The sequence below is a fragment of the Orycteropus afer genome, unplaced genomic scaffold (assembly GCF_000298275.1).
Source record: "Orycteropus afer afer isolate SDZICR_OR568_19922 unplaced genomic scaffold, OryAfe1.0 scaffold00271, whole genome shotgun sequence".
NCBI classification, from domain to species: domain Eukaryota; kingdom Metazoa; phylum Chordata; class Mammalia; order Tubulidentata; family Orycteropodidae; genus Orycteropus; species Orycteropus afer.
The window spans coordinates 2,798,356-2,819,892 of NW_006921858.1; the positions used below are offsets into that span (position 1 = coordinate 2,798,356).

General features: G+C 38.0%; 1 protein-coding gene across 1 annotated transcript in view; it reads right to left on the reverse strand.

The window, feature by feature from the left end:
* The window catches only part of DIP2C (disco interacting protein 2 homolog C), a 412,525-nt gene that overhangs the window by 101,607 nt on the left and 289,381 nt on the right, over positions 1 to 21,537 (reverse strand). Inside the window, exons 24-28 of the mRNA XM_042782247.1 lie at positions 17,118 to 17,241; positions 16,405 to 16,526; positions 13,587 to 13,698; positions 13,157 to 13,266; positions 9,041 to 9,171 (exon numbers count right to left, since the gene is read on the reverse strand). Coding sequence (XP_042638181.1) covers positions 9,041 to 9,171; positions 13,157 to 13,266; positions 13,587 to 13,698; positions 16,405 to 16,526; positions 17,118 to 17,241 — 599 coding nt within the window. The remainder of the gene's footprint in view (positions 1 to 9,040; positions 9,172 to 13,156; positions 13,267 to 13,586; positions 13,699 to 16,404; positions 16,527 to 17,117; positions 17,242 to 21,537) is intronic.

Here is a 21,537-nt window from a genome sequence, read left to right on the forward strand (position 1 = left end):
TACTACACCACAAATAGTGTTTACCTTTGTTGTCTGTATCTCTTATGCATCTCTCTGTGTGTTCCTTTTCTTTAGTGATATTGTGCTGGTCACCCCACTTTTGGTGTATAGCTTTTCCCTTCACCCAACTCAACATGTGTGTCTTATGTAGCTAACAATTTTCCTGCCCCTCCCCTCCCATCCCTGGTAACCATCAAAGAATGTTTATTTCTGGGTGTAAACCTTTCCTTGACTTTTTTTTTTTTTTAATGACTTAAAACATAATTTATTATTGCTTGTGGTTTTGATAGCTTGACAGACTCTGTTTGTGTCCTTCATCCTGTTTGCAGTGAGATGAAACTGGGGCTGGAGAGATATGATGGCTTCTTCATTCACTTATCTGGTTCCTGGGATAGGCTGAATGGAATAGCTGGGAGCTGGTCAGGCATTTCTCCAAGCAGCTTCTCCATGTGACTAGCTTGGGTTTGCACATGACATGGCTCTCTCAGATTAGTTGAACTTGTTACATAACAGTGGACTCCGTCTAGAGTGAGCATTCCAAGAGACAGGAAGTAAAAGCTGCTAGTCTCTTAGAGTCCATTTTTGAGTCCAAAAATGGGCACAGTGTCACGTTTGCAATATTCCAAGCAGTCACAAAGCCCCTTTCCTTGACTTTTGGTAACAGTCTCAACTCAATGCCATTGAGTTGGATCCAACTTACAGTGACCCCTTCTTGGGTTTCTGAGGCAGTATCACTACAGAAGTAGATTGCCTAATCTTCCTCCCGAGGAGTGGCTGGTGGGTTTGAACCTCCAGCCTTCTGGTTAGCAGTCAAATGCCTTAGGCACTACACCACTAGAGCCACAATATTTCTCCTTCTGTGATTGACTTATTTCACTCAGCATAATGTCATCCAAGGTCATCCAGATTATGAGGTGTTTTGTGGTTTCTTCATTATTCTTTAATGTTGCTCAGTATTCCATTGTGTGTACGTACCATAGTTTGGTTATCCATTCATCCATTGATGGGCACTTACACTGTTTTCATCTCTCTACTATTGTGAATAGTGCTGCAATGAACATGGGTGTGTATTTATTTGTGTCCTACCTCTCACTTCCTCAGGAAATATACCTAACTAATGGGATTGCTGGGAGCTCTGGTAGTGTAGTGTCTAAGGCACTTGACTGCTAACCAGAAGGCTGGTGGTTCAAACCTACCAGCCACTCCTTGGAAGGAAGGTTGGGCAATCTACTTCTATAGTGATACCGCCTCAGAAACAGAAGGAGGGGTTGCTATGAGTTGGGTATGACTTAACGGCACCTAACAACAACAACAACAGTGGGATTGCTGGATCAAATGGTATTTCTATCTCCACCATTTTACGGAAGCATCATACTATTTTCCACAGTGGTTGTACCATTTTACAGTCCTACCAGCAGTATATGAGAGTTCCCATCTCTCCAATGACCTTCTGAAAATTAAATTCTTATCTGTATCAAAAGACTTCTCCAAAACAGTAAAAAGAGAACATACAGATTGGTAAAAAAAAAAAATTTGTCAATGACACAGCCAACAAGGGATTTATCTCTAAAATTTATAGAAAACTTCAATACTTCAACATGAAAAAGACAAACAATCCATTTGAGAAATGGGCAGAGGACATCAAGAGACTTCACCAAAGAAGATATAACAGATGGCCAACAAACCCATGAAGAAATGCTCACGATCATTACCCATTAGTGAGATGCAAATCAACATGAAGTATCAACTCACTCTTTTTTAGCATTTCAACTTTTTAGCATAAAACTAAATGATTTTTTAGTAAATCTGTGGAGCTGTACAACTTTCACCACAACTCAGTTCTAGAACATTTCCATCACCCCATGGAGATGCCTGGTGTTCACTGTAACATTTCCAACCCTAGTCCTAGTTAGCCATTAATTTATTTCTGTCTGTACAGATCTGTCTTTTCTTGACATCTCATGGAAATGGGATCATAAAATATAATCATACAATACATGATGTTTTCAATCTGGTTTCTTTCACTTAGCATAATGTGTCTGAAGTTCATCCATGCTATAGCACTATTTCTACAATATGGATATAACACATTTTCTTAATTCATTCACCAGTTGTTAGCCATCTGGATTATTTCCACCTTTTTGAGTAAGGCTGCTATGAACATTTACATTGAGTCTTCTTATGGACATATGTTTTCCTGGATCTATGCTTAGGAGTAGAATTTCTGGGTCATATGGTAAATTTATATATAATATTTAAGAACATGACAAATTGTCACTTCATCATTTTATCTCATCAGCAATGATAAGAATTCTAATTTTCCACAACCTGATCTGTCTTTTAGCCATTGTAGTGCATGTAAAGTGGTATCTTGTTGTGGCTTTAATCTGCATTTCTCTAATGAATGATGAGGTTTTTCATGTGTTTATTGGCCATTCAAATAACTTCTTTAGTGAATTGTCTGCTCAAATCTGTTGCTGTTTTGTATTATGTTGCTTGTCTATGTATTATTGAATTTTAAGAGTTCTTTATCTACTCTAGATACAAGTTCTTTATCAGATAGGAATTCTTTATCAGATGCATGTTCTTTATCATATATGGTTTCCAAATATTTTCTTTTGGTCTTCAGATTGTCCTGTCCCTTTCTTTTCTTAAAAGTTTATTTATTTTGTTGTTATTGAGAATATACATAGCAAAATATACACCAACAATTTCTACATGTATAATTCAGTAACACTGATAATATTCTATGAGCTGTGCAGCCATTCTCATCCCCTTTTTCTGAGTTGTTCCTCTGTCATTAACATAAACGCACTGCCCTCTAAGTTTCCTATTTAATCATTTGAGTTGCTGTGGACAGTTTTCTCCCATATAGATCAATCTTGCAAGAGCACAATGGTCACGGCAGACACTCTTGAACTAGTTAAGCTAAAGTATCGCTCAGGGAATATTTTTTGGTTTTAATGCTTAAATATTATCTCAGGGAAATAGTTTCAGGCATTCATCCAGCCTCCATGTCTCCAGAAAGTCTGATTATTGTTAGTAGGTGCCATCCAGTTGGTTCTGACTTGTACCCACCCTATGTTCAAAACAACAAAACACTGCTTGGTCCTGTGCCATTCTCACAACTGTTGCCATGCTTAAGCCCATTGTTGCAGCCACTGTGTCAATCTATCTAACTGAGGCTCTTTCCCTTTTTTACCGACCTTCTACTTTACCAAGCATGATATCCTCCAGGGACTGGTCCCTTCTAACAAAATGACCAAAGGAGGTAGGAGAGATAAACTCCAGCCATTTTCACTTCTAAGGAGCATTCCAGCTATACTTCCTCCATGACAGATTTGTACTTTCTTCCAGTAGTCTGTGGTATATTCAATATTCTTCTGGAGACCATGAGAAGCTGAAATTCTGTTCTACATTTTCCCTTTTTGGTTAGGAATCTTCCATATAATCTTTGATCAAAATGGTCAGTAATGGTAACTGGGAGCCACCCAGTTCTCCTTGTCTCATGGCAAAGGAAAGCAGTTGCTAATTGGAGGTAATCAGCCACACAATCTGTATCTTGTTACTTCCTTACTAGGGTCTTCTGAGGTGCAAAAGCTACTGCTGTGCTGAAGTTCAATTTATTAATATTTTTCTTTTAGGTACAGGCATATCTCATTTTATTGTGCTTTGCAGATACTATGGTTTTTACAAATTTAAGGTTGTGGCAAGCCTGCATTTAGCAAGTCTACTGGCACCATTTTCCAACAGCACATACTCTCTTCAGGTGTCTGTGTCACATTTTGGTAATTTTCACAATATCTCAAACATTTTCATAATGCTATTACATCATTAATAGACTACAATATAGTGTAAACATAACTTCTATATGCACTGGGAAGCCAAAAAAAAAAAAAAACCCAAAAACTCCACGTGACTCACTTTCTTGTGATATTCAATTTATTGCGGTGATCTGGAACCAAACTCACATAATCTCTGTATTATGACTTGTCTAACCCAATATCATGAAGGTTTACTGTGTTTTCTTCTAAAAGTTTTATAGGTTTAGCTCTTACATTAGGTCTACGATCTACTCTGAGTTAATTAATGTATATAAGTTTTACATTTATCTTTTTTTTTTTGCACTTAGATATCCAATTGTCCTAGCATCATATGTTGAAAAGACTACCTTTACCCCAATTTACTGTGTTGGTATCTTTGTTGAAAATTAACTGACCAGAAATATAAGGGTTCAATTCTGCTTCATTGATTCATATTTCTAGCTTTATTATCGTACCACACTGTGATGTTTATCGTAGCTTTGCAGGAAGTGTTGAAATTAGGAAGAATGAGTCCTCCAACCTTGTTCTTCAAAATTGTTAGGGCTATTTGGTGTCCTTTGCATATTCATATACATTTTAAGAGCATGTTGTCGATTTTTGCAAAAAAAAAAAAAAAAAAATACTGCTGAGATTTTGATAGGGATTGAATTGAATCTAAAGACCAATTTAGGGAGAACTGTCATTGCTATGAGTAAAATCTAGTCGATGGCACCTAACAACAATAGTCATCTTAATAATAAAGAATCTTCTAATCCATGAAAAAAGAATATCAGATATGCTTGTTTTAAAACATGTATGATCCAAAAAACTATTGTGAAATAATTCCATTATATCAATGATTCACAGATAAACAATCTTTTTTGACTGAAAGGTACATTAGAATAAAGATACTGCCAAAGGGGCAAGGAGACCACATCTTCTGACCTCCTCTAACCCCACAAGAGGAGGACAAAATCACTATCAGTAGCCCAAGGCCTATTCCTATGAGGCCAGACATATGACCTCCCTCCAGCCCTTTCACCAACCCTGACACCAACTGTCCCTCTCATGGCACTCACTACCTCTCTGCTATGTGCGACAATTCATTGCAGTGGCTGTACAGAACTCACAGACACCACTCACAGATTATGGAGTTTATTAGGGAAGCAACAGCCTACAACTCAAATTCAGGAACGTGGTCAGGATTCAGTTCCTCGGTGACAGTCTCCCTTCTGCCGTGCCCTTAGCCACATCTCTGTGGGCCTTGGCCTGTCAGCCTGGCCTCTGCAGGCCAGAAAAAGTCTGCCGCTCTGTCCTATGCTACTTGGTTCCACTGCTGCCGTCTCTCAGCCAAGTGTCTCTCAACCACGGGTTGGACTCTCAGCCATGGATCTCTCTCAGCCAGCATGAGAGATATTCCTCCTCTCTGCCTCTAGGAGGGCTCACTTTAAGCCTAGCAGAGTGACAAAACCAACCAATCCTAATACCAGAATTCCACACACAAGAGAGGGAGAGATTTTTCCAGAAAATTGCATCATGCTGTTCATAACAGAAATACACCTGGTAGATAACTTAATAGCCAGGAGCTACTTAGTTGCTCATGGCAAATTCCACCACAGAGTTTACAAAGACTAAGGCTAGAAACTCACTCAAACTCGATGGCATATAACAACAACAACAACAACAACAACAACAAGGCTAGAAAAGCCATACTATGTAATTTACTACACTGCAGAATCACAAAAGAAATATTTGTATTAAATTTTTTTTATCTTTGAAACAAACTCAAATTACAAAAAAGTTACAAGTATAGTAAAAATAACTGCCTCCTTCCTTGAATCATTTCAGGGTGAGTCACTAACCTGATAGCCCAACCACCCAAATACTTTAGGGTGCATTTCCAACAAACAAGTGTATTTTTTCCTATAAGCCAATTAAACCATCAGAATGAGAAGAATAACTGATACATCTCAATAATCTATGCCTTAGACCCTTGTGACAGTTAAGGCTGAATGTCAACTTGGCTGGACCATGATTCTGAGTAGTTTAAGTAAATGTGGCGTGGTTGTTACCATGATGAGATTTGATGTATATATTTTGAACAGCCAATCAGTTGAAAGGGAGTTTCCTTCAGAAGGTGGCCTGCTTAAAAACACACACACAAAACTATATATATACGGATATCCTGGAAAAATTCAGGAACTTTCTGTTGGATCTAGATCCTGTCATGCTGCCTGTCAATCTTGGGTTAGTCAGCAACTGCGTGAGTCATGAAAAGCCTCCAGCTTGACATCTGGCTCATGACCTGGGAATTACCAGCCTCTACAACTGTCCTGTGAGCCCACAATCTGCCATTTTACCTGCTGATTTTGGATTCGTCATCTACCAAAGTCAGCAGCCTGTTATATTACCTGTCAATCTTGGGCCCATCAGCCTCTGGAGCTCTGTGAGATGGGAAAAGCCTCCAACTTGACATTTGTTCCAGGAACTTGGGACTTGCCAGCCTCTATTACTGTGTGAGCCATTTTCCTGAGACAAATTTAGATACACACACATGCATATACACACATACACACACACACACACATTGTTTTGGTTATCTAGTGCTGCTCTGACAAGAATATACCACAAATGGGATGGCTTTAACAAACGGGAGTTTAGTCTTACAATTTGGAGGCTTTAAGTCCAAGTTCCAAGTGCCAGGCTCTAGGGGCTGTGTGAAAGCCCCTTGACCTTGGGCTTCAGCTCTGCCTCCTGCTCCTGGCCCACTAGAGCTAGAGGCATCTCTTCACTCAGGCAGCTACTGGATGCTGAGGCTAACAAACCCAAAGTTGACAAACAAAATGGCACAGTCCTGATGTTAGCAAACCACAAGGCCAGGCCATTAATTCAAGTCCACTGAAAGTCCCAAGGCCGGCAGAACATGGCAGGCTCCTGAACAATGACATGGCTACATGCAGGGTTCAAGCATGCCATGAGCTAAAGACCATTCCCAAAGCTGCTTCATATATACTAGAAGCAGACCACACACCCAAAGCAGCTACTCAGCTGCTCCAATAGAGTCCACCACGGAGTTAATTACCAGTCTTACCATGGGGAATAACTACATTCAGCTGCCCAGCCACTCAACCAGGCCCAGCCACGTTGACACACAAACGTAACCAACACCCACGCACACACGCACGGTTTACTGGTTTTGCTTCTTTAGAAAACCTAGCCAAGTTTTGCCAGTGGTCCCAATTATATCATTATAAAAAAAAAAAAAGTCCATTTCAGAGTCACACGTTACACTTAAGTTCTCAGTCTTTTAGTTTTCTTCCTCTGGAACAATTTCTCAGTCTTTCCCTAATTTCCATGATACTGACATTTGTGAAGATTACAGGCAATCATTTGTTGAAGGTCTCTCAATTTGGATTTGTCTGATGTTCTCACATGATTAGATAAGTTGTGAATTGGTATCTGTACTTCTTCCTAGGTTGGCCAAATACATTTAAAGTCTTTGGCCCTACTGATGAAATGGAATATTTTAAGCTATTTCCCAACGGGAAAAAAAAATACAATACCATTGCATTTTAAATTGAGGCAAAAATCATTACAATATTTCAATTATTCAATTATATTTGCTTTCTCAAAAAGTTTAATTATACTAATTAGAATGCCAGTTTTCCGAAAAATACAGGCATTTAATCTAATTTAATACTATTGAATTTTATGAATGTATTAGAAATAATTATTTTAAAAGTGTTTAAACATGAGAAAATGTTTACTATAGACTATTAAGAACAAAAGAAAATTATAACCAATATCATATTACAATATCCCAGTTATATATATTTATTTATAAAATTGTATAAATATTTATGGGTAAAATATAGCATTTGCTTTAAAATGTCTTATTAAAAACAAAGAGAAAAATAGTGAAGGGGTAGATAGAACAAAAATTGGCAAAATATTGATATTTGTTGAAGCTGAATGAGAGATTGTGGTGTTTATTAAATCATTCTTTACAATCTATTTCTGCTGAATCAATTCTGACTCACAGTGACCCAACAGAACAGAGTAGAACTGCTCCATAGGTTTTCTGAATCTGTAATTTTTATAGAAGCAGACTGCCACATCTTTCTCCCAGGGAGTGGATGGTGGGTGCAAAGTGTCAACCTTTCAGTTCACAGCAGAACAATTTAACAACTACTCCATCAGGGCTCCCCATTTTTATACTCTTACATATGTTTGAAAAGATCAATAAAAAACAGTATGCTGTATTAGAAAACACACTCTGAGAGGCTACATATCAAAATGTGAATAAACTAACCAACAAATCAAACTCACTGCCATCAAGTCGATTCCAACTCATAGTGACCCTCTTTGGGTTTCCAAGGCAGTAAATCTTTACAGAAGTACATTGTCTAGTCTTCCTTCCCAGGAGTGGCTGGTGAGTTTGAACCACCAACCTTCTGGTTAGCAATCAAATGCCTTAGGCACTATAGTGTATATTTATTTGGGACCACTGGGTAATATGATTATTGGTGGCATTATTTTCTCCTTTATATAATTTTGGAGTTTCTAAAATTTTTATAATAAACATACATCATATGTATAATCAGAAAATAATATGCCAATAAACATTTACTCACTTATCTATTTATTAATTCCATATACATTTGCTGAGCACTTGCTACAATCTAGGCATCAAGCTGGTGCTACCAACAGAGTACTCAGCCCTCATGGAACTTAATTTTGGACTTCCTTTAGCTGAACACCCTTCTCTTCCTAAGTCAGGAGAAACCTACAGGAGGCTAGAGCCTGCAATGCCCACTGATTAAATGAAAATTCTAGGCCAAGAATAAACGCTAGACTTTAAAGCCATTAAAAAGGAACTCTAAAGCCTCTATAAAAAAGAAATATGAGTTAGCAACAAAACAGTGCTCAAGATGTCCCTAAAGACTATTGTTTCTGTATATTTCACCAAAACGTGACGGAAATACTTTTTCTAGATGCTGTAGAAACTGTAATACCACCATAGGCATATTTAGGGGAACCACAAGGAGGCAGGGTTTGTGCCATTCAATTGCAGGTCATGCTTTCTGGAGATGACCTCATGGCTCCTCATGACCTCATATCCTTAGGGCTGGCTGGCTGGGTCCAAGACATTAGCATATTCTTTGCAAGTGGTGTAGACTGGAGAATGTATGTTTTTTCCTTTCCTTTTTAAAATATACATTAAAGAGAAATCTTACCTGCAGAGGCACCAGAGGACAAATCCAAGTCCACAGTAAGGGTCCAAACAGATAGCCACTTCTCTAGAGGGATAAAGCTCACACTGCAACTTAATAGAACGGCAAAAGGCACTGGTGGCTGCATGAGACATCTGCAAAACAACAAGGCTGCCATTAAAATGCCATAGTATCTAACATTCAATGCACTCAAAGACTTTTTTAGAACCTGGGGCAGCTGTATCCAGGTGTGGGTCATACTGTGCTAGGAGAGATTGGCTGCTGCTGATCTCATTGGTCTTCCAGGTTCCAATGAGGAAACCACACTCAAAATTTCTTGGTCCTCCAGGACCTAATAAGTCTAACAATTGAAATAACGATTATCTTGCATTTGAATAGCAGTAAAGTATGTAAAGAGATTCTAGTGCAATCTTACAACAACCTGTAAGAAAAGATATTACCATCCTTGTTCACCACTCCTAGGCGGGGAGCTTTTACATCTCCTGGGCCTAACAGAGTATCTGTCATACAAGAAATGGTTATAATACATATTGAAAGAATAACTCCTCACTTTAATGGTTAGAAGACAGATGCTCAGAGGAGTTAAAGAATTTACTTAAAGTCACATAAAATAGAGTTGGGATTAGGATGCAAACCTTCTAACATCTAGCTCTCAGACAGACTAATATTTTGAGGGTGACCAAAATCCAATCTTATTTCATATAGTCAATGCTACACACCATACAGCTTCCTTGTCCCCTCCCACAAAACCCTAGTAATGTTCTTACTCTAGTCAGCATACAAAGTGAATTATTTTATACTACTATAACATATATCTAATAAAATTAAATTTCTTGTAGACATTCCAGTCATACCTAAATGGAAATGCAAGTTAAAAAGAACAACAGAAAACTTTACCAAGTTACACAATTGGCTTTAAAACATTTCGCAAGTTACTTTGAAGTAGCATTTCATACAGCATTAAACTGTAAATGGGAAGCATCTCAGTACATTGTGACAATTAGGGAAATTCAGCCAAATACCTGGGAAAGGATTCATTAATCACCCTGTTGAAAGAAAGAGGACAAATAGGGTATGAAGGAGGGGATGAGAACTTCCCATTATGAAAACAATGGATCATCATTGGACATTCTGCCCTACAGAAGATTTCAACATGGAATTTATTGAATTCATACATGACATGTAGAATTGTTACTGGATATGAAACATAAGTAGTTCTTTTTAGGCTACTTTTAAAGCTACAATGTTTGTTGAAAGGAGAACTGAGGATGGTCTTAATCCTAACTATCAAAAGTACTTATATACAGAGCTTAGCAACTAAAGCAAATCTTTATTGAATCCTTTCCTCTGTGCAAGGCACTCTTTGCTTCTTGAAAATAGTTCTTCAGTTCAGCTGTGCAGATACAAATGTATTAATTGAGTGTGTTTTATGTTGCGTCAACTGCTAGGGATAGTAAAAGGAATAATAATACATGGCCTCTGCCCTCAAGGAGCTTACAATCTAGTAGGAAATTGAGAGACATGGCAGAGAATTACAATAACTATGGGTACTTCATGTGCACAGAATGTAAAGACAGCAGACAGGGAGGATGCTTAAATCAACCTGGCAGATTACAGAAGAATTTCTGGATCTTGAAGGATGAATAACAGACAATAGATTTCAACATATAATAAGAATGGTCACAAGTTAGGAAAGGAGTAACTAAGAAAGTTGAATGTTCAATCTCAAAACTCTTTCAACGTTGGACCCTACTAATATTTTAAACCAAAAAACCCAAATAGAATATTTTTCTACAGCCTTTTATTAAAAAAATCTCCATTTTTTATCAAGATAAACTCAGACTTTGATGAGGAGTTAGTTTTCTGGAGGCCCAAAACAAGAAACTAATGATCTACTCTAAAAGACACATTGAGAGTAGACATACCAATGTAGAGGGATGAAGGATGAGGTTAACTGTATTTATTTTTGAGATGCATTGTGTGACTTAGCTTTGGCAGATTTACCTTCCACTGCAGTTTTGCTTTGGTTTCTGTTAAAATAAATGTCCATTCCCTGGCACACATCAACTGCACACATCAAATGAGAGTGAGCAGGAAAAGTGTTCCAGAAGAATACTTGGTAGCAAGGGAAAGTCACATGGGTTTTTAAAATATCCTGTGGGGGAAATCCATAAGGTGATTAATCTGAAGTAAACTGTCGGTGCTATATGGGTCTTCTCTATGATTTTTTTGTTGATCTTGAGCAAACATACCTACAATCTATTAGGAACCTTCTGAGTTCAAATACACACTTTTAAGCAGGTCATACTACAAAATTTAAACATAAAAACATGTATCTCATGGAATTTACTCAAAATTAGACATCATACAGTGTTCATTTTGAGTAAAATAGTTTATTGGACATAGTTTTCTCTTCTCTATCTTTTATGGTAATAATTGAACTGTCAATAATATTATTGTTTTCAGCTTTTGAACTGATATTAAATCAAAATTTATTTCTGAGTAAAATGGTTACCTCTGTAATCCACAAGGGAGCTCTAGTTGCATAGTGCCTAAGCATTTGACTGCTAACCAGAAGGCTGGTGGTTCAAACCCACCAGCCACTCCTCAGAGGGAAGGTTGGGCAATCTACTTTCGTAGGGATACCACCTTGGAAATGCAAGGAGGGGTTGGTATGAGTCAGATTTGAATTGATGGCAGTGGGTTTGGTTTTTTTTTTTGGTAATCCATAAATGTAAAGAAGCAGGAGGGATTTCCATCAGGAAGAGACTATAAGCCAGAAGATTTCGGCTGTATTATCTCTTAGTATTTAAAGGATATAGTATCACAGTAGATTTTACTTCAAGTATTTATTTTAAAAGTCAAATGGTCAAAAATTTAAGATAAACATAAATTTGAGAGAAAGTCTAGTTATCTCTCTGGCTTTTCTAGGTTCTATGTTTAGATTAAGGAGTCCCTGGGTGACACAAATGTTTAAGCACTTGCCTACTAACTGAACACTTAGGTTAGCCATTTGAACCCATCCAGAAATGCCTCAGAAGAATCTCCTCATGACCTGTTTCAAAAGGTCACAGCCTCGAAGACCCTAAGGTGCTATTCTACTCTGCAATGCATGAGGTCATCATGAACTGCAATTGACTTGACGGCAACTGGTTTGTTTTACACTTAGATTAAGCTGAATCACCAGAAAGTAACAAACTTAGATCACATTATTCCTCTTACATGCACACTATTTTAATGCAAACTATCTTTATTAAATCCAGATTTAATATCATAATTCCTACTTTTGTAGGCATGAAAATCGTGTGATCCAAAGTATATGCTCCCCTTGGGGATATGACAGACAGCAGCAGGCTCAAAGTTAATTTTGGTACTCTAGTAACTAATTCATCTGGGTTTGAAAATATATCTGTTTCTCTTAAATAGCTTTTGAAAAATTACTTTATTTTATATTGTACTTAATTCATTACATTATCTCAAATTCTACTAAACTGTAGATAGAATATGTAAACCAAATGCAGGCAATAATGCAAACTCACCACTCAGACCCCAGAAGTCAGAGTTACTAGCAAAAGGGCTTCTTGTGACTACAGAAGAATCTAGTAGCCCAGTGTTGTACCTCCATAAGAAAGTGCCCTAAGCTTTAAGGGCCATAATTGTGGGTGGCATATATAGTGGCTCCGTTCTTTGACAGGAAAAAAGGGTCTCTGCAGTTGCAATGGGCAGGAATGTGGCAAGTTATAATGGAACTCCAAGTTAAAAAAACAAGAAACTTGAGTGCACAGAGTTTCACAAAAGGCAGAATATTAAGATTTGGGAACGAGCAAGAAAGAAACACATATGCAATAATCTATCATGGGCTAGTGAGGCTTTACAGAAAAAAAAATTCAAATGTTTAGAGAGAATCTGTCATCCTAGTTAACTAGCTAGCCAATTCAGACAGAAAAATTGAAACAGCACACATTTATAGCTTGAATGAAATATATAATAAATACACCTTGCTTCTGGTTTCAGTGAGAGTACCTACCAGAGTTGTATTATATGTGAAAACATAAATTGACAACAAATAAATGGCTTGTTACATGGATCTACAGATTATGCTGACAATCCATTTCTCACCTTTACTCCAGCTAGCATCCCAGTTGTGGATACACTAAAATCAAGATAAGCTAGTGTATCTGGGTTAGAAGGCTTGTAGATCTGGGCAGGCCGCTTCTTTGGCAAATCATCTGGAGATTAAAACAAAGCTGTTACTATATCTGACCTAATTAAAAAAAAAATATAGCAACAAGCAAACATTGCCATGGAGTCAGACCCAACTCATAGTGACCCCTCCTTGGGTTTCCAAGGCAGTATCACTATGGAAGTAGATTGCCTAACCTTCCTTCGAAGGAGTGGCTGGTGGGTTTGAAGTGCCAGCCTGCTGGTTAGCAGTCAAATGCCTTAGGCACTATGCTACCGGAGCTCCCCCCAAAAATATATAAGCAAACAAAATTCTAAGGCAAACTTACTCAGTTTCAAACCAGATCGAACTAGTTCAAATACATACCTGTGTCCAGTATGGGGGGCCATGTCCTGACATCTACAGCTGCTGCTGCCTCTCTGGACCGTAACAATTTACATATTAGTTGTGTTGTCATCAAACAGGCTGATCGACTCACCTGAGGATCAGAGAACAAAGTCCATACATAGAATTAAGTCCATATGAGAATTAAGCAGGATGAAGTGAATGAATGTAAACCACAAATGAAAATATTTACTGAACGCACATCAGGTATGCACCAAATATAGCTCTTGATAAGCAAATGAGATTATGAAGAATAGTGTTTTTTTTTTTTTTTTTCCTTTAAAAACCCAGAATTGGATACTGGAGGCATAAAATATTCAGGAATCTGATCATGAGAGAACACAGATAAAGCAAGCAGGGAATGAGACAGCTGTACATGTAATTCCTGGAAATGTCTATAGCTGAGTAGGTAGCCATACTGTTATGATCACACTCAGAAGAGGATCTACACTAACTGCTCTTACCATCAGCTCCCTCAATTTTTATTTCTTCTATATATTAGAAATGCTACATATAACCACCCATATAGTAATTATTTTTTTATCAGGAGTAACCATCTGTCATACATTGAATAGTATTCTCCTAAAATATGTGTCAGCTTAGCTGGACTATGATTCTCAACAGTTTGGCAGCCATGTAATGATGTCATTCTGCAGTTATGTAATGATGTAATCATCCCCTATGATGTGATCTGGTGTGTTCAGCCAGTCAGTTATAAGAGGACTAGTGTGGGAGCTCTGGTAGCATAGTGGCTAAGGCACTTGACTGCTCACCAGATGGCTGGCGGTTCAAACCCATCAGCCACTCCTCGGAAGGAAGGTTGGGCAATCCTACTTCTGTAGTGATACTGCCTCGGAAACCCAAGGAGGGGTCGCTATGAGTCAGGGCTGACTCGACGGCACATAACAACAACAAAGTGTGGGATGCAACACCCTTACTCAGATCACAACCCTGATCTACTCTAAGGGGAGTCCGGTAGTTAAGGTTGTGTGTCAACTTGGCTGGGCCTGGTTTGAGTGGCTGGGCAGCTGGATGTAGTTATTCCCCATGATGAGACTGGTAATCAACTCCATGGTGGAATCTACTATGAGCAGCTGAGTAGCTGCCTTATGAATGTGGTCTGCTTCCCATGTATAAGCAGCGGCTTTGGGAATGGTCTTTAGCTTATGGCACACTTGAACCCTGCATGTAGCTGTGTTGTTCAGCAGCCTGCCATGCTCTGCCAACCTTGGGATTTATAATGGACTTGAATTAATGTGCTGCCATGTGCTTTGGTAACATCAGGACTGTACCATTTTATTTTTTGACCTTGAGCTTGTTAGCCTCAGCAGCCAGTAGCTGCCTGAGTGAAGAGATTCCTCTAGCTTCAGTGGGCTGGGAGCAAGAGGTAGAGCTGAAGCCCAAGGTCAAGGGGATTTCACCCAGGCTGAAGCCTGGCACTTTGAACTTGGATTTCCAGCGTCCCAAACTGTAAGAGAATAAACTCCTATTTGTTCAAGCCATCCCATTTGTGGTATACTCTGTGTCAGAGAGGTACTAGGTAACAGGGAGTTTACCTGGGGTGTGGCCTGTATTACCTTTTATCTTGTTGTTGTTGTTGTTGTTATGTGCCGTCGAGTCGACCCCGACTCATAGCGACCCCTCCTTGGGTTTCCGAGGCAGTATCACTACGGAAGTAGGATTGCCCAACCTTCCTTCCGAGGAGTGGCTGGTGGGTTTGAACCGCCAGCCTTCTGGTTAGCAGTCAAGTGCTTTAGCCACTATGCTACCAGAGCTCCCTTTTATCTTACAAGAGACAAAAGGAGAGGCGAGCAGAGAAGAGGGAACTTGGTACCACCAAGAAAGAAGATCTGGGAGCAGAGCACATTCTTTGGACTCAAAGTCTCTGAACAAAGAAGCTCCTAGACCCAAGGGAAGAGCAAGACACCTGGAGATGGGCCAACAGATGCTGGGCCAACAGATGCTGAAAGGAGACAAGGATATTCCCACAGAGCCAATAAAGGGAGAAGGTCTTTCCCTAGAGTTAGCACTCTGAAATTGGACTTCTAGCCTCTTAAACTGTGAGAGAATAAATTTCTGTTTGTTAAAGCCATCCACTTGTTGTATTTCTATTATAGCAGCACTAGAAACTAAGATATCATCTTCATGAAAATACTACCAACATAACTATGTAATGTATTCATTCAATTTTGGGACAGAACATTGGTATTTCTATTCCCAAATCATTTTGTCCCTATGGTTCTCCTCTAAGGGTGTGGGGTAGAGAAGAAAATCCTCTTGAACTTCCACATAAGTAAAAACAAAACAACAATATAAAAACAAACCTCCAGTTTCAAAGAAAAGAACAGGAAACTCCCAAAAAGGTAAGGAAAAACTTTTAAAAGTGAATTACATCTTCAGTTGGGTTGGTTAGCTCAGCTGGGATTGGTCCAGTAGCTCACAGTAATATTAGTAATGCCCTCTCTAAGTCACTTCTTTATCTAGGGGACCTTACATTTCAAACCACTGCTGAGTTGTCATATCTCTTGGCCTTTAATTCTACATAGAAATTTAAATCTTGCTTAATAGAATTAGAATATAAGCTCTTTGAAGACAGAGACCATATCATGTTGTACTGTTGCACCTCCAGACATACATACCATACATACTCCTGTAACCCAACCAGCACAACCCATCACCCCTTGCTGAAAGATTTCATAGTGTATGTCCACTAAGGTGAACAAGGTATAATTGATCTGAAAGCTCAGACTCAGATCCACGGACCGATGGAACTGACAAAACATTTCCAGATCGTTGTTACCTCCACAATCATCTTTACAGTAGGCAATGTTGTTGCAATGTTCTGTGGATGTGGAGGGCGGACTGTTATTGGCACACAGCCTGCATACAGGCACCCATAAAATGCTGCAATCAGGTCAATTCCTACACAAGGGAAGAAACAAAAGGTTTCACTTGAAACAGATCAAACCATTTAATGGCAATCATCCCTGTCAGCATTAACACTACTGTGGACTAAATTAGAAGGTTAAGTGAGCAACTAAATAGACTCCTCTAATAGACTCCTTTTTCAGTCCCTGTGGGCTTTTGTTAAGTTTCACCGATCACTTTTAATTGGCTTGTTCTTTTAGGCATGAGATATCAGAGATGCCCAGAAGTTTAATTTCTATATCATTTCTCTAAGGAATTATTCGATTTCATGATCATCAATTTAGTAAAGATTTAACCACTATTAATTAAATGAACTGGCTCAGTTGTCTAATAAAACAATTTTGGGTACAAAATCTTTATAAAATACTACTTTACTTAAGCTTCTAAAATATATAGTATATTCCCATATGTGGTAGTAACTAGACACAAACAAATCCAGTTAGAATTAAACAGAATACAATGTAAATCTGCTGTGATAATGTGACGACTCTATTCACCAAGCACCACTGTGCAAAAAAGTGCCTCTTCATCTTCTTGCTCGGATTCCCATCTCTCTGCGGTTAAACATAAGCCATGTTTCTTTACCTGGTGGGTAGACTAAAGCAACGTGATCTCCATCTTGCAAGTGCCCTCTTTCCATCAGCATCACAGCTATCTTCTCTGCTCGTTTATGAAGCTGCACACAAGTCAATGAGTTCGCTATAGTACCCTGAATATTAGAGGGACAAGTGGTTCAGTAAGAATTTTTTTTTTTCAATGACATGTTTATTGAGATATAATTCACATATCATATATTTTATTTATTTAAAATGTATATAATTCAATGGTTTTTACTATATTCACAGAATTGTGCAAACATCACCACAATTTTAGAAAATTTTCACCATGCCTACCCAAAAATCTCATGCCTATTAGCGTCCCTGGGTGGTGAAGATAGTTAAGTGCTTGACTACTAACCAAAAAGTTGGTTGTTCAAACAATCTGCTTCTAAAAGGACACAGCTTTGAAAATCCTAATGAGCATTTCTACTCTGTACACATACAGGGTCGTCATGAGTTGTAAATGTCTTGATGGCAACTACCAACAACAGTAATTAGCTATCACTTCCCTTCTGTCCCACTAAGAAAGAATTTAAGGTTTCTCTGATTAATAAATTGTTTCCTTCTTCTCTGAGGTTCAGTGTGTGTTTATGAGATAAATGTTGATCTGGTTAGGATACACTGAACCATTCGAAAGCACAGCACTACTACCTAGGTATAGTTGGGATGATAAGAAAACATTTTTTTTGGTTGTTTAATTTTATTATTCAATAAATAATTACCTGAACTAAAACAAACAAACAAACAAAAAAAAAAAACAGAGCTTAAATTATATCTCAAGTGATGATTCCAAGTGATTTTGAGACTTAAAATGTAGTCCCTACAGACAATAAGAATCAGTAGTAAAGTTATAGGACTCATACTTTAATAAATAAGACTCATTAAAATTTTTTTAAGAAGACCATTTCAAAAGTCAAGAAAGTAAGAAAAAACCCAAGACAAATAAATAAAAAACAACAAGAAGGAAAAAAAAAATAAAGCTAATCGTCAAACTCAATTATGTGCAGGTTTTTCTTATACCTAAAAAGAAATGGAAAACACATTTGGATTGAAACATATCTTAAAAAATAGTTGCTAGGGAAGATCAGTAGTAAAATAAGTACCATGCAATATAAAATAGTATGTAATTCACTGTTTTTGAAATGCAAAGAAAACTATGACTACAATGCAAATGATAAACTTAAAAAAGTTTTTCCTGAGGATATACTTCACAATTACCATTCATTTGCATGAATATCCTGGTATAATAAAGTAACTCTCTGTAGCTATTTAAAAACTATTTAGACTCCAGAAGCTGAAAAATGATCACGAATAATTTGGGCTAAATAATTTTTATTTAAGTAGGTGGTTAAAGAAAGGATGAGTTAGTATAATATAACAGGAAGAACAGCTGGCTAGCAGAGAATCAAGGATTTGACACAATCACAGGTAGGTGCTCAGAACCCTAGTGTTATGTGTGGAAAATGACTTCCAAATGTAAAGTGCTGTATGAAGTCAATCTTATGGAATAAAGAAAACATTTCATGGATAAAAGTGACTAGAGCCATTGGGGTTATTAAGGACAATGGGATTTAGTGACATGGTCATGTGTGGGAGGGAATACTTTAGAATTCCCATCTGACATGATACATGGGGTGGGGGGAACCTGGTAGGCATCTAAAAGAACACTTTATAATGTGTGAAAATACAAATACCAGCACCTGATTTTACCAAAAATAATTCACAAAACAAACTGATTATTATATCTAGTCTGGGAAGCAAACAGATTTTCTTTGATGGACTATAAATAGAGAATCAAATCTCCTGAGGACCGTATGATGCAAGAGTTATGAACTTGTTAGAGATCTCCCAACTAATTGCCAAGGAAGGTCTTCAGACACCTACTCTACCCTTCCTTCAATGCTGTGATTCAGTTTCTTGCATGGAGGAGACGTTTAGCTTGTATTTCTATGCCCTGAATCTTCTCATCAAATACCTTATTTCATTAGTTACTTTTCCTTTCAGATAATATTAAAAAAAGAAAAGAAAAGAAAATAGAAACAGATATACACCCATCCCTCATTTACTGACATTGTTAGATTCTAAAGTTTAGGTTGTTATGCAGAAATGGAGGATGAGCACATGAGATCACAAAAGGAAGATTCCTACATCATTACATAACTGCCAAATTACATCATTACATAATTGCCAAATTACTGAGAAACATGGCCCAGTCCAGATGATACATAACTTCGACTATGAAAGCCAGCATTACTTTCATCTCACACCTCAGTGTACACTGCTGCCAGATGTATGTCATTAATGCATAAATATTTAGATAGTAAATATTTTATTATTGTCATAAATGTGCAATGTTGGATAGCAAGATTGTAGATAAGTGAGGAACAGGTGTATAGAGTGGAAGAGCAAGAGAACAGGATGTGACAATGAGAAGGTAAAAGAAAAATCTATTATAAGAGTCAAAGAAGTTAAAATCCAAGTGCTCTTCAAAATCAAACCACTCCTATGTGCATTCACTCAATGAAATCACACCTATTTATATCAATCAAAATAAACAAACTATTGGACTCAAATGTACTTTGAGCTTTTCAAAGTGAAGATATGGCAAGGATCCACAGCAAAGCTGACTGTGAGGCCAAGGTATCAATTCCATCCCCACAATGATAATGAGGGGGACCGCATTCATGACCACACTTGATATCTGGAGTGACAAGTTAGCTGTTTTGAGTATGATAGACTTTTTAATACAGAAAACTAGCACACAACTCATCCTTACTGAAGAAAAGGGATTATGTCTCATTACTGGATGATGGCATAGCACAAAGGAGAATGTAGCAAGTATTGGTTTATCTTTCTCTTCCCACTGAGGAAGCTCTTCCTATTACCAAAGATTCTTTCACTCATGCTGTTGCCCCGTACTACAATATGCCTTCCTTCACATAATGCTATCTGAAATAACATTTATTCTCCTTCTGGTTTGTTCAACTTCTGGAACACATCCGCCACCTCCCTCCCCCCGACACCCTCCCAATCTTCTTAACAGGTGAAGCTAATCCTCTATCAATAACCAGCTTTTCTGTCAGGTGACAATCCCTATTCTAAAGACAAAATATTTCCTTTTCTGGGGTCATGAGATTTGAGAGGCTTGGATGACTCACACCTAGTAGTCAAGAGTATATTTCAAAATACTTTTACACTCCGGGTCATGAAAATTCCCACTTGCAGGTACTTCAAATTGTGAAGTTTAATTTGTATGCAACTTTCTGAGAGATACTTTTCACAATACTGTTTGTAATTTTGAGTGAGTAATCCAATAACAAACAGGAAATCCTCTAGTCACACTCTGGAACACTGGTGTGGAGGAGTGGCACCTGGGTGGGAGTTAGATTTTCTTGTCAGCATACAGGGTGATTTACGGTTAATAAAAATTGCCTGCAAAACTCCCTTGAGAAGGTGCTACGTGGGAATGAGGCATCCTATTTTATATCAAGTCTGCCAGAATTAAGTTTTCCTTCACAAATGAGAATGGAAGCTGTGTCATTGCCTGGCCACTAGATGCAGTGATTGTTGTGTTCAAACGTGATAAATGGTTTCTGTTTAAACACTAGATTTACTCTCAGTCAGGCAAGGTACTCACACTAGGAAAGCATGTGGGAATGAGATTCACTGCAGGAATGAGATTCACCAAATAAAATGTAGATCCAGGTTTCTTATCTTATCCCTACCCAGGACATTGGGGTATCTACTGATAAGCGGTTTGGCAGGTCCAAATACCCACACTATCTTAATAACATTTTCCTTTCTTTTCCTCGGCCTGCAAGGTCAAATTGGCATATGGTAAAACTACACTTGACATGACTGTACCATATAGTAAGTCTATAATGTGACACATATCACATCAGACTTCTACGGCACTGTTTATTACCACTTGTTCTTTGGCAATCCTAATATAACCTTTTACCTCAAGAGAAACATCACTGATTTTCAGTTACACATTTCATTTTCCAATGTACTAGTTGTTAAGAAATACAGAAGAAACGTTATAGATGAATGGTTCTCAGGTCAATAGCTTCATTATAGCTTTCTACACAGAAGCTCACGTGCTTAAGAAGTTATAGTAAAACTGTTTCACTAGGGCTGACCTTTATTAAAAGTAGCCTTCGGAGGTATTTTGACAGAATGGTAATTATGGTAACCCATTCACCAAATCCCTATTCTACCAAACAACTCACTGCCTCCGAGTCAAATTTGACCCACAGCGACCCCTCCTTGGGTTTCTGAGGCAGTATCTCTACAGCAGTAGCCGAGTCTTCCTTCTGAGGAGTGTTTGGTAGGTTTGAACCACCAGCCTTCTGGTTGTTGTTGTTGTTGTTATGTGCCGTCGAGTCAGCCCCGACTCATAGCGA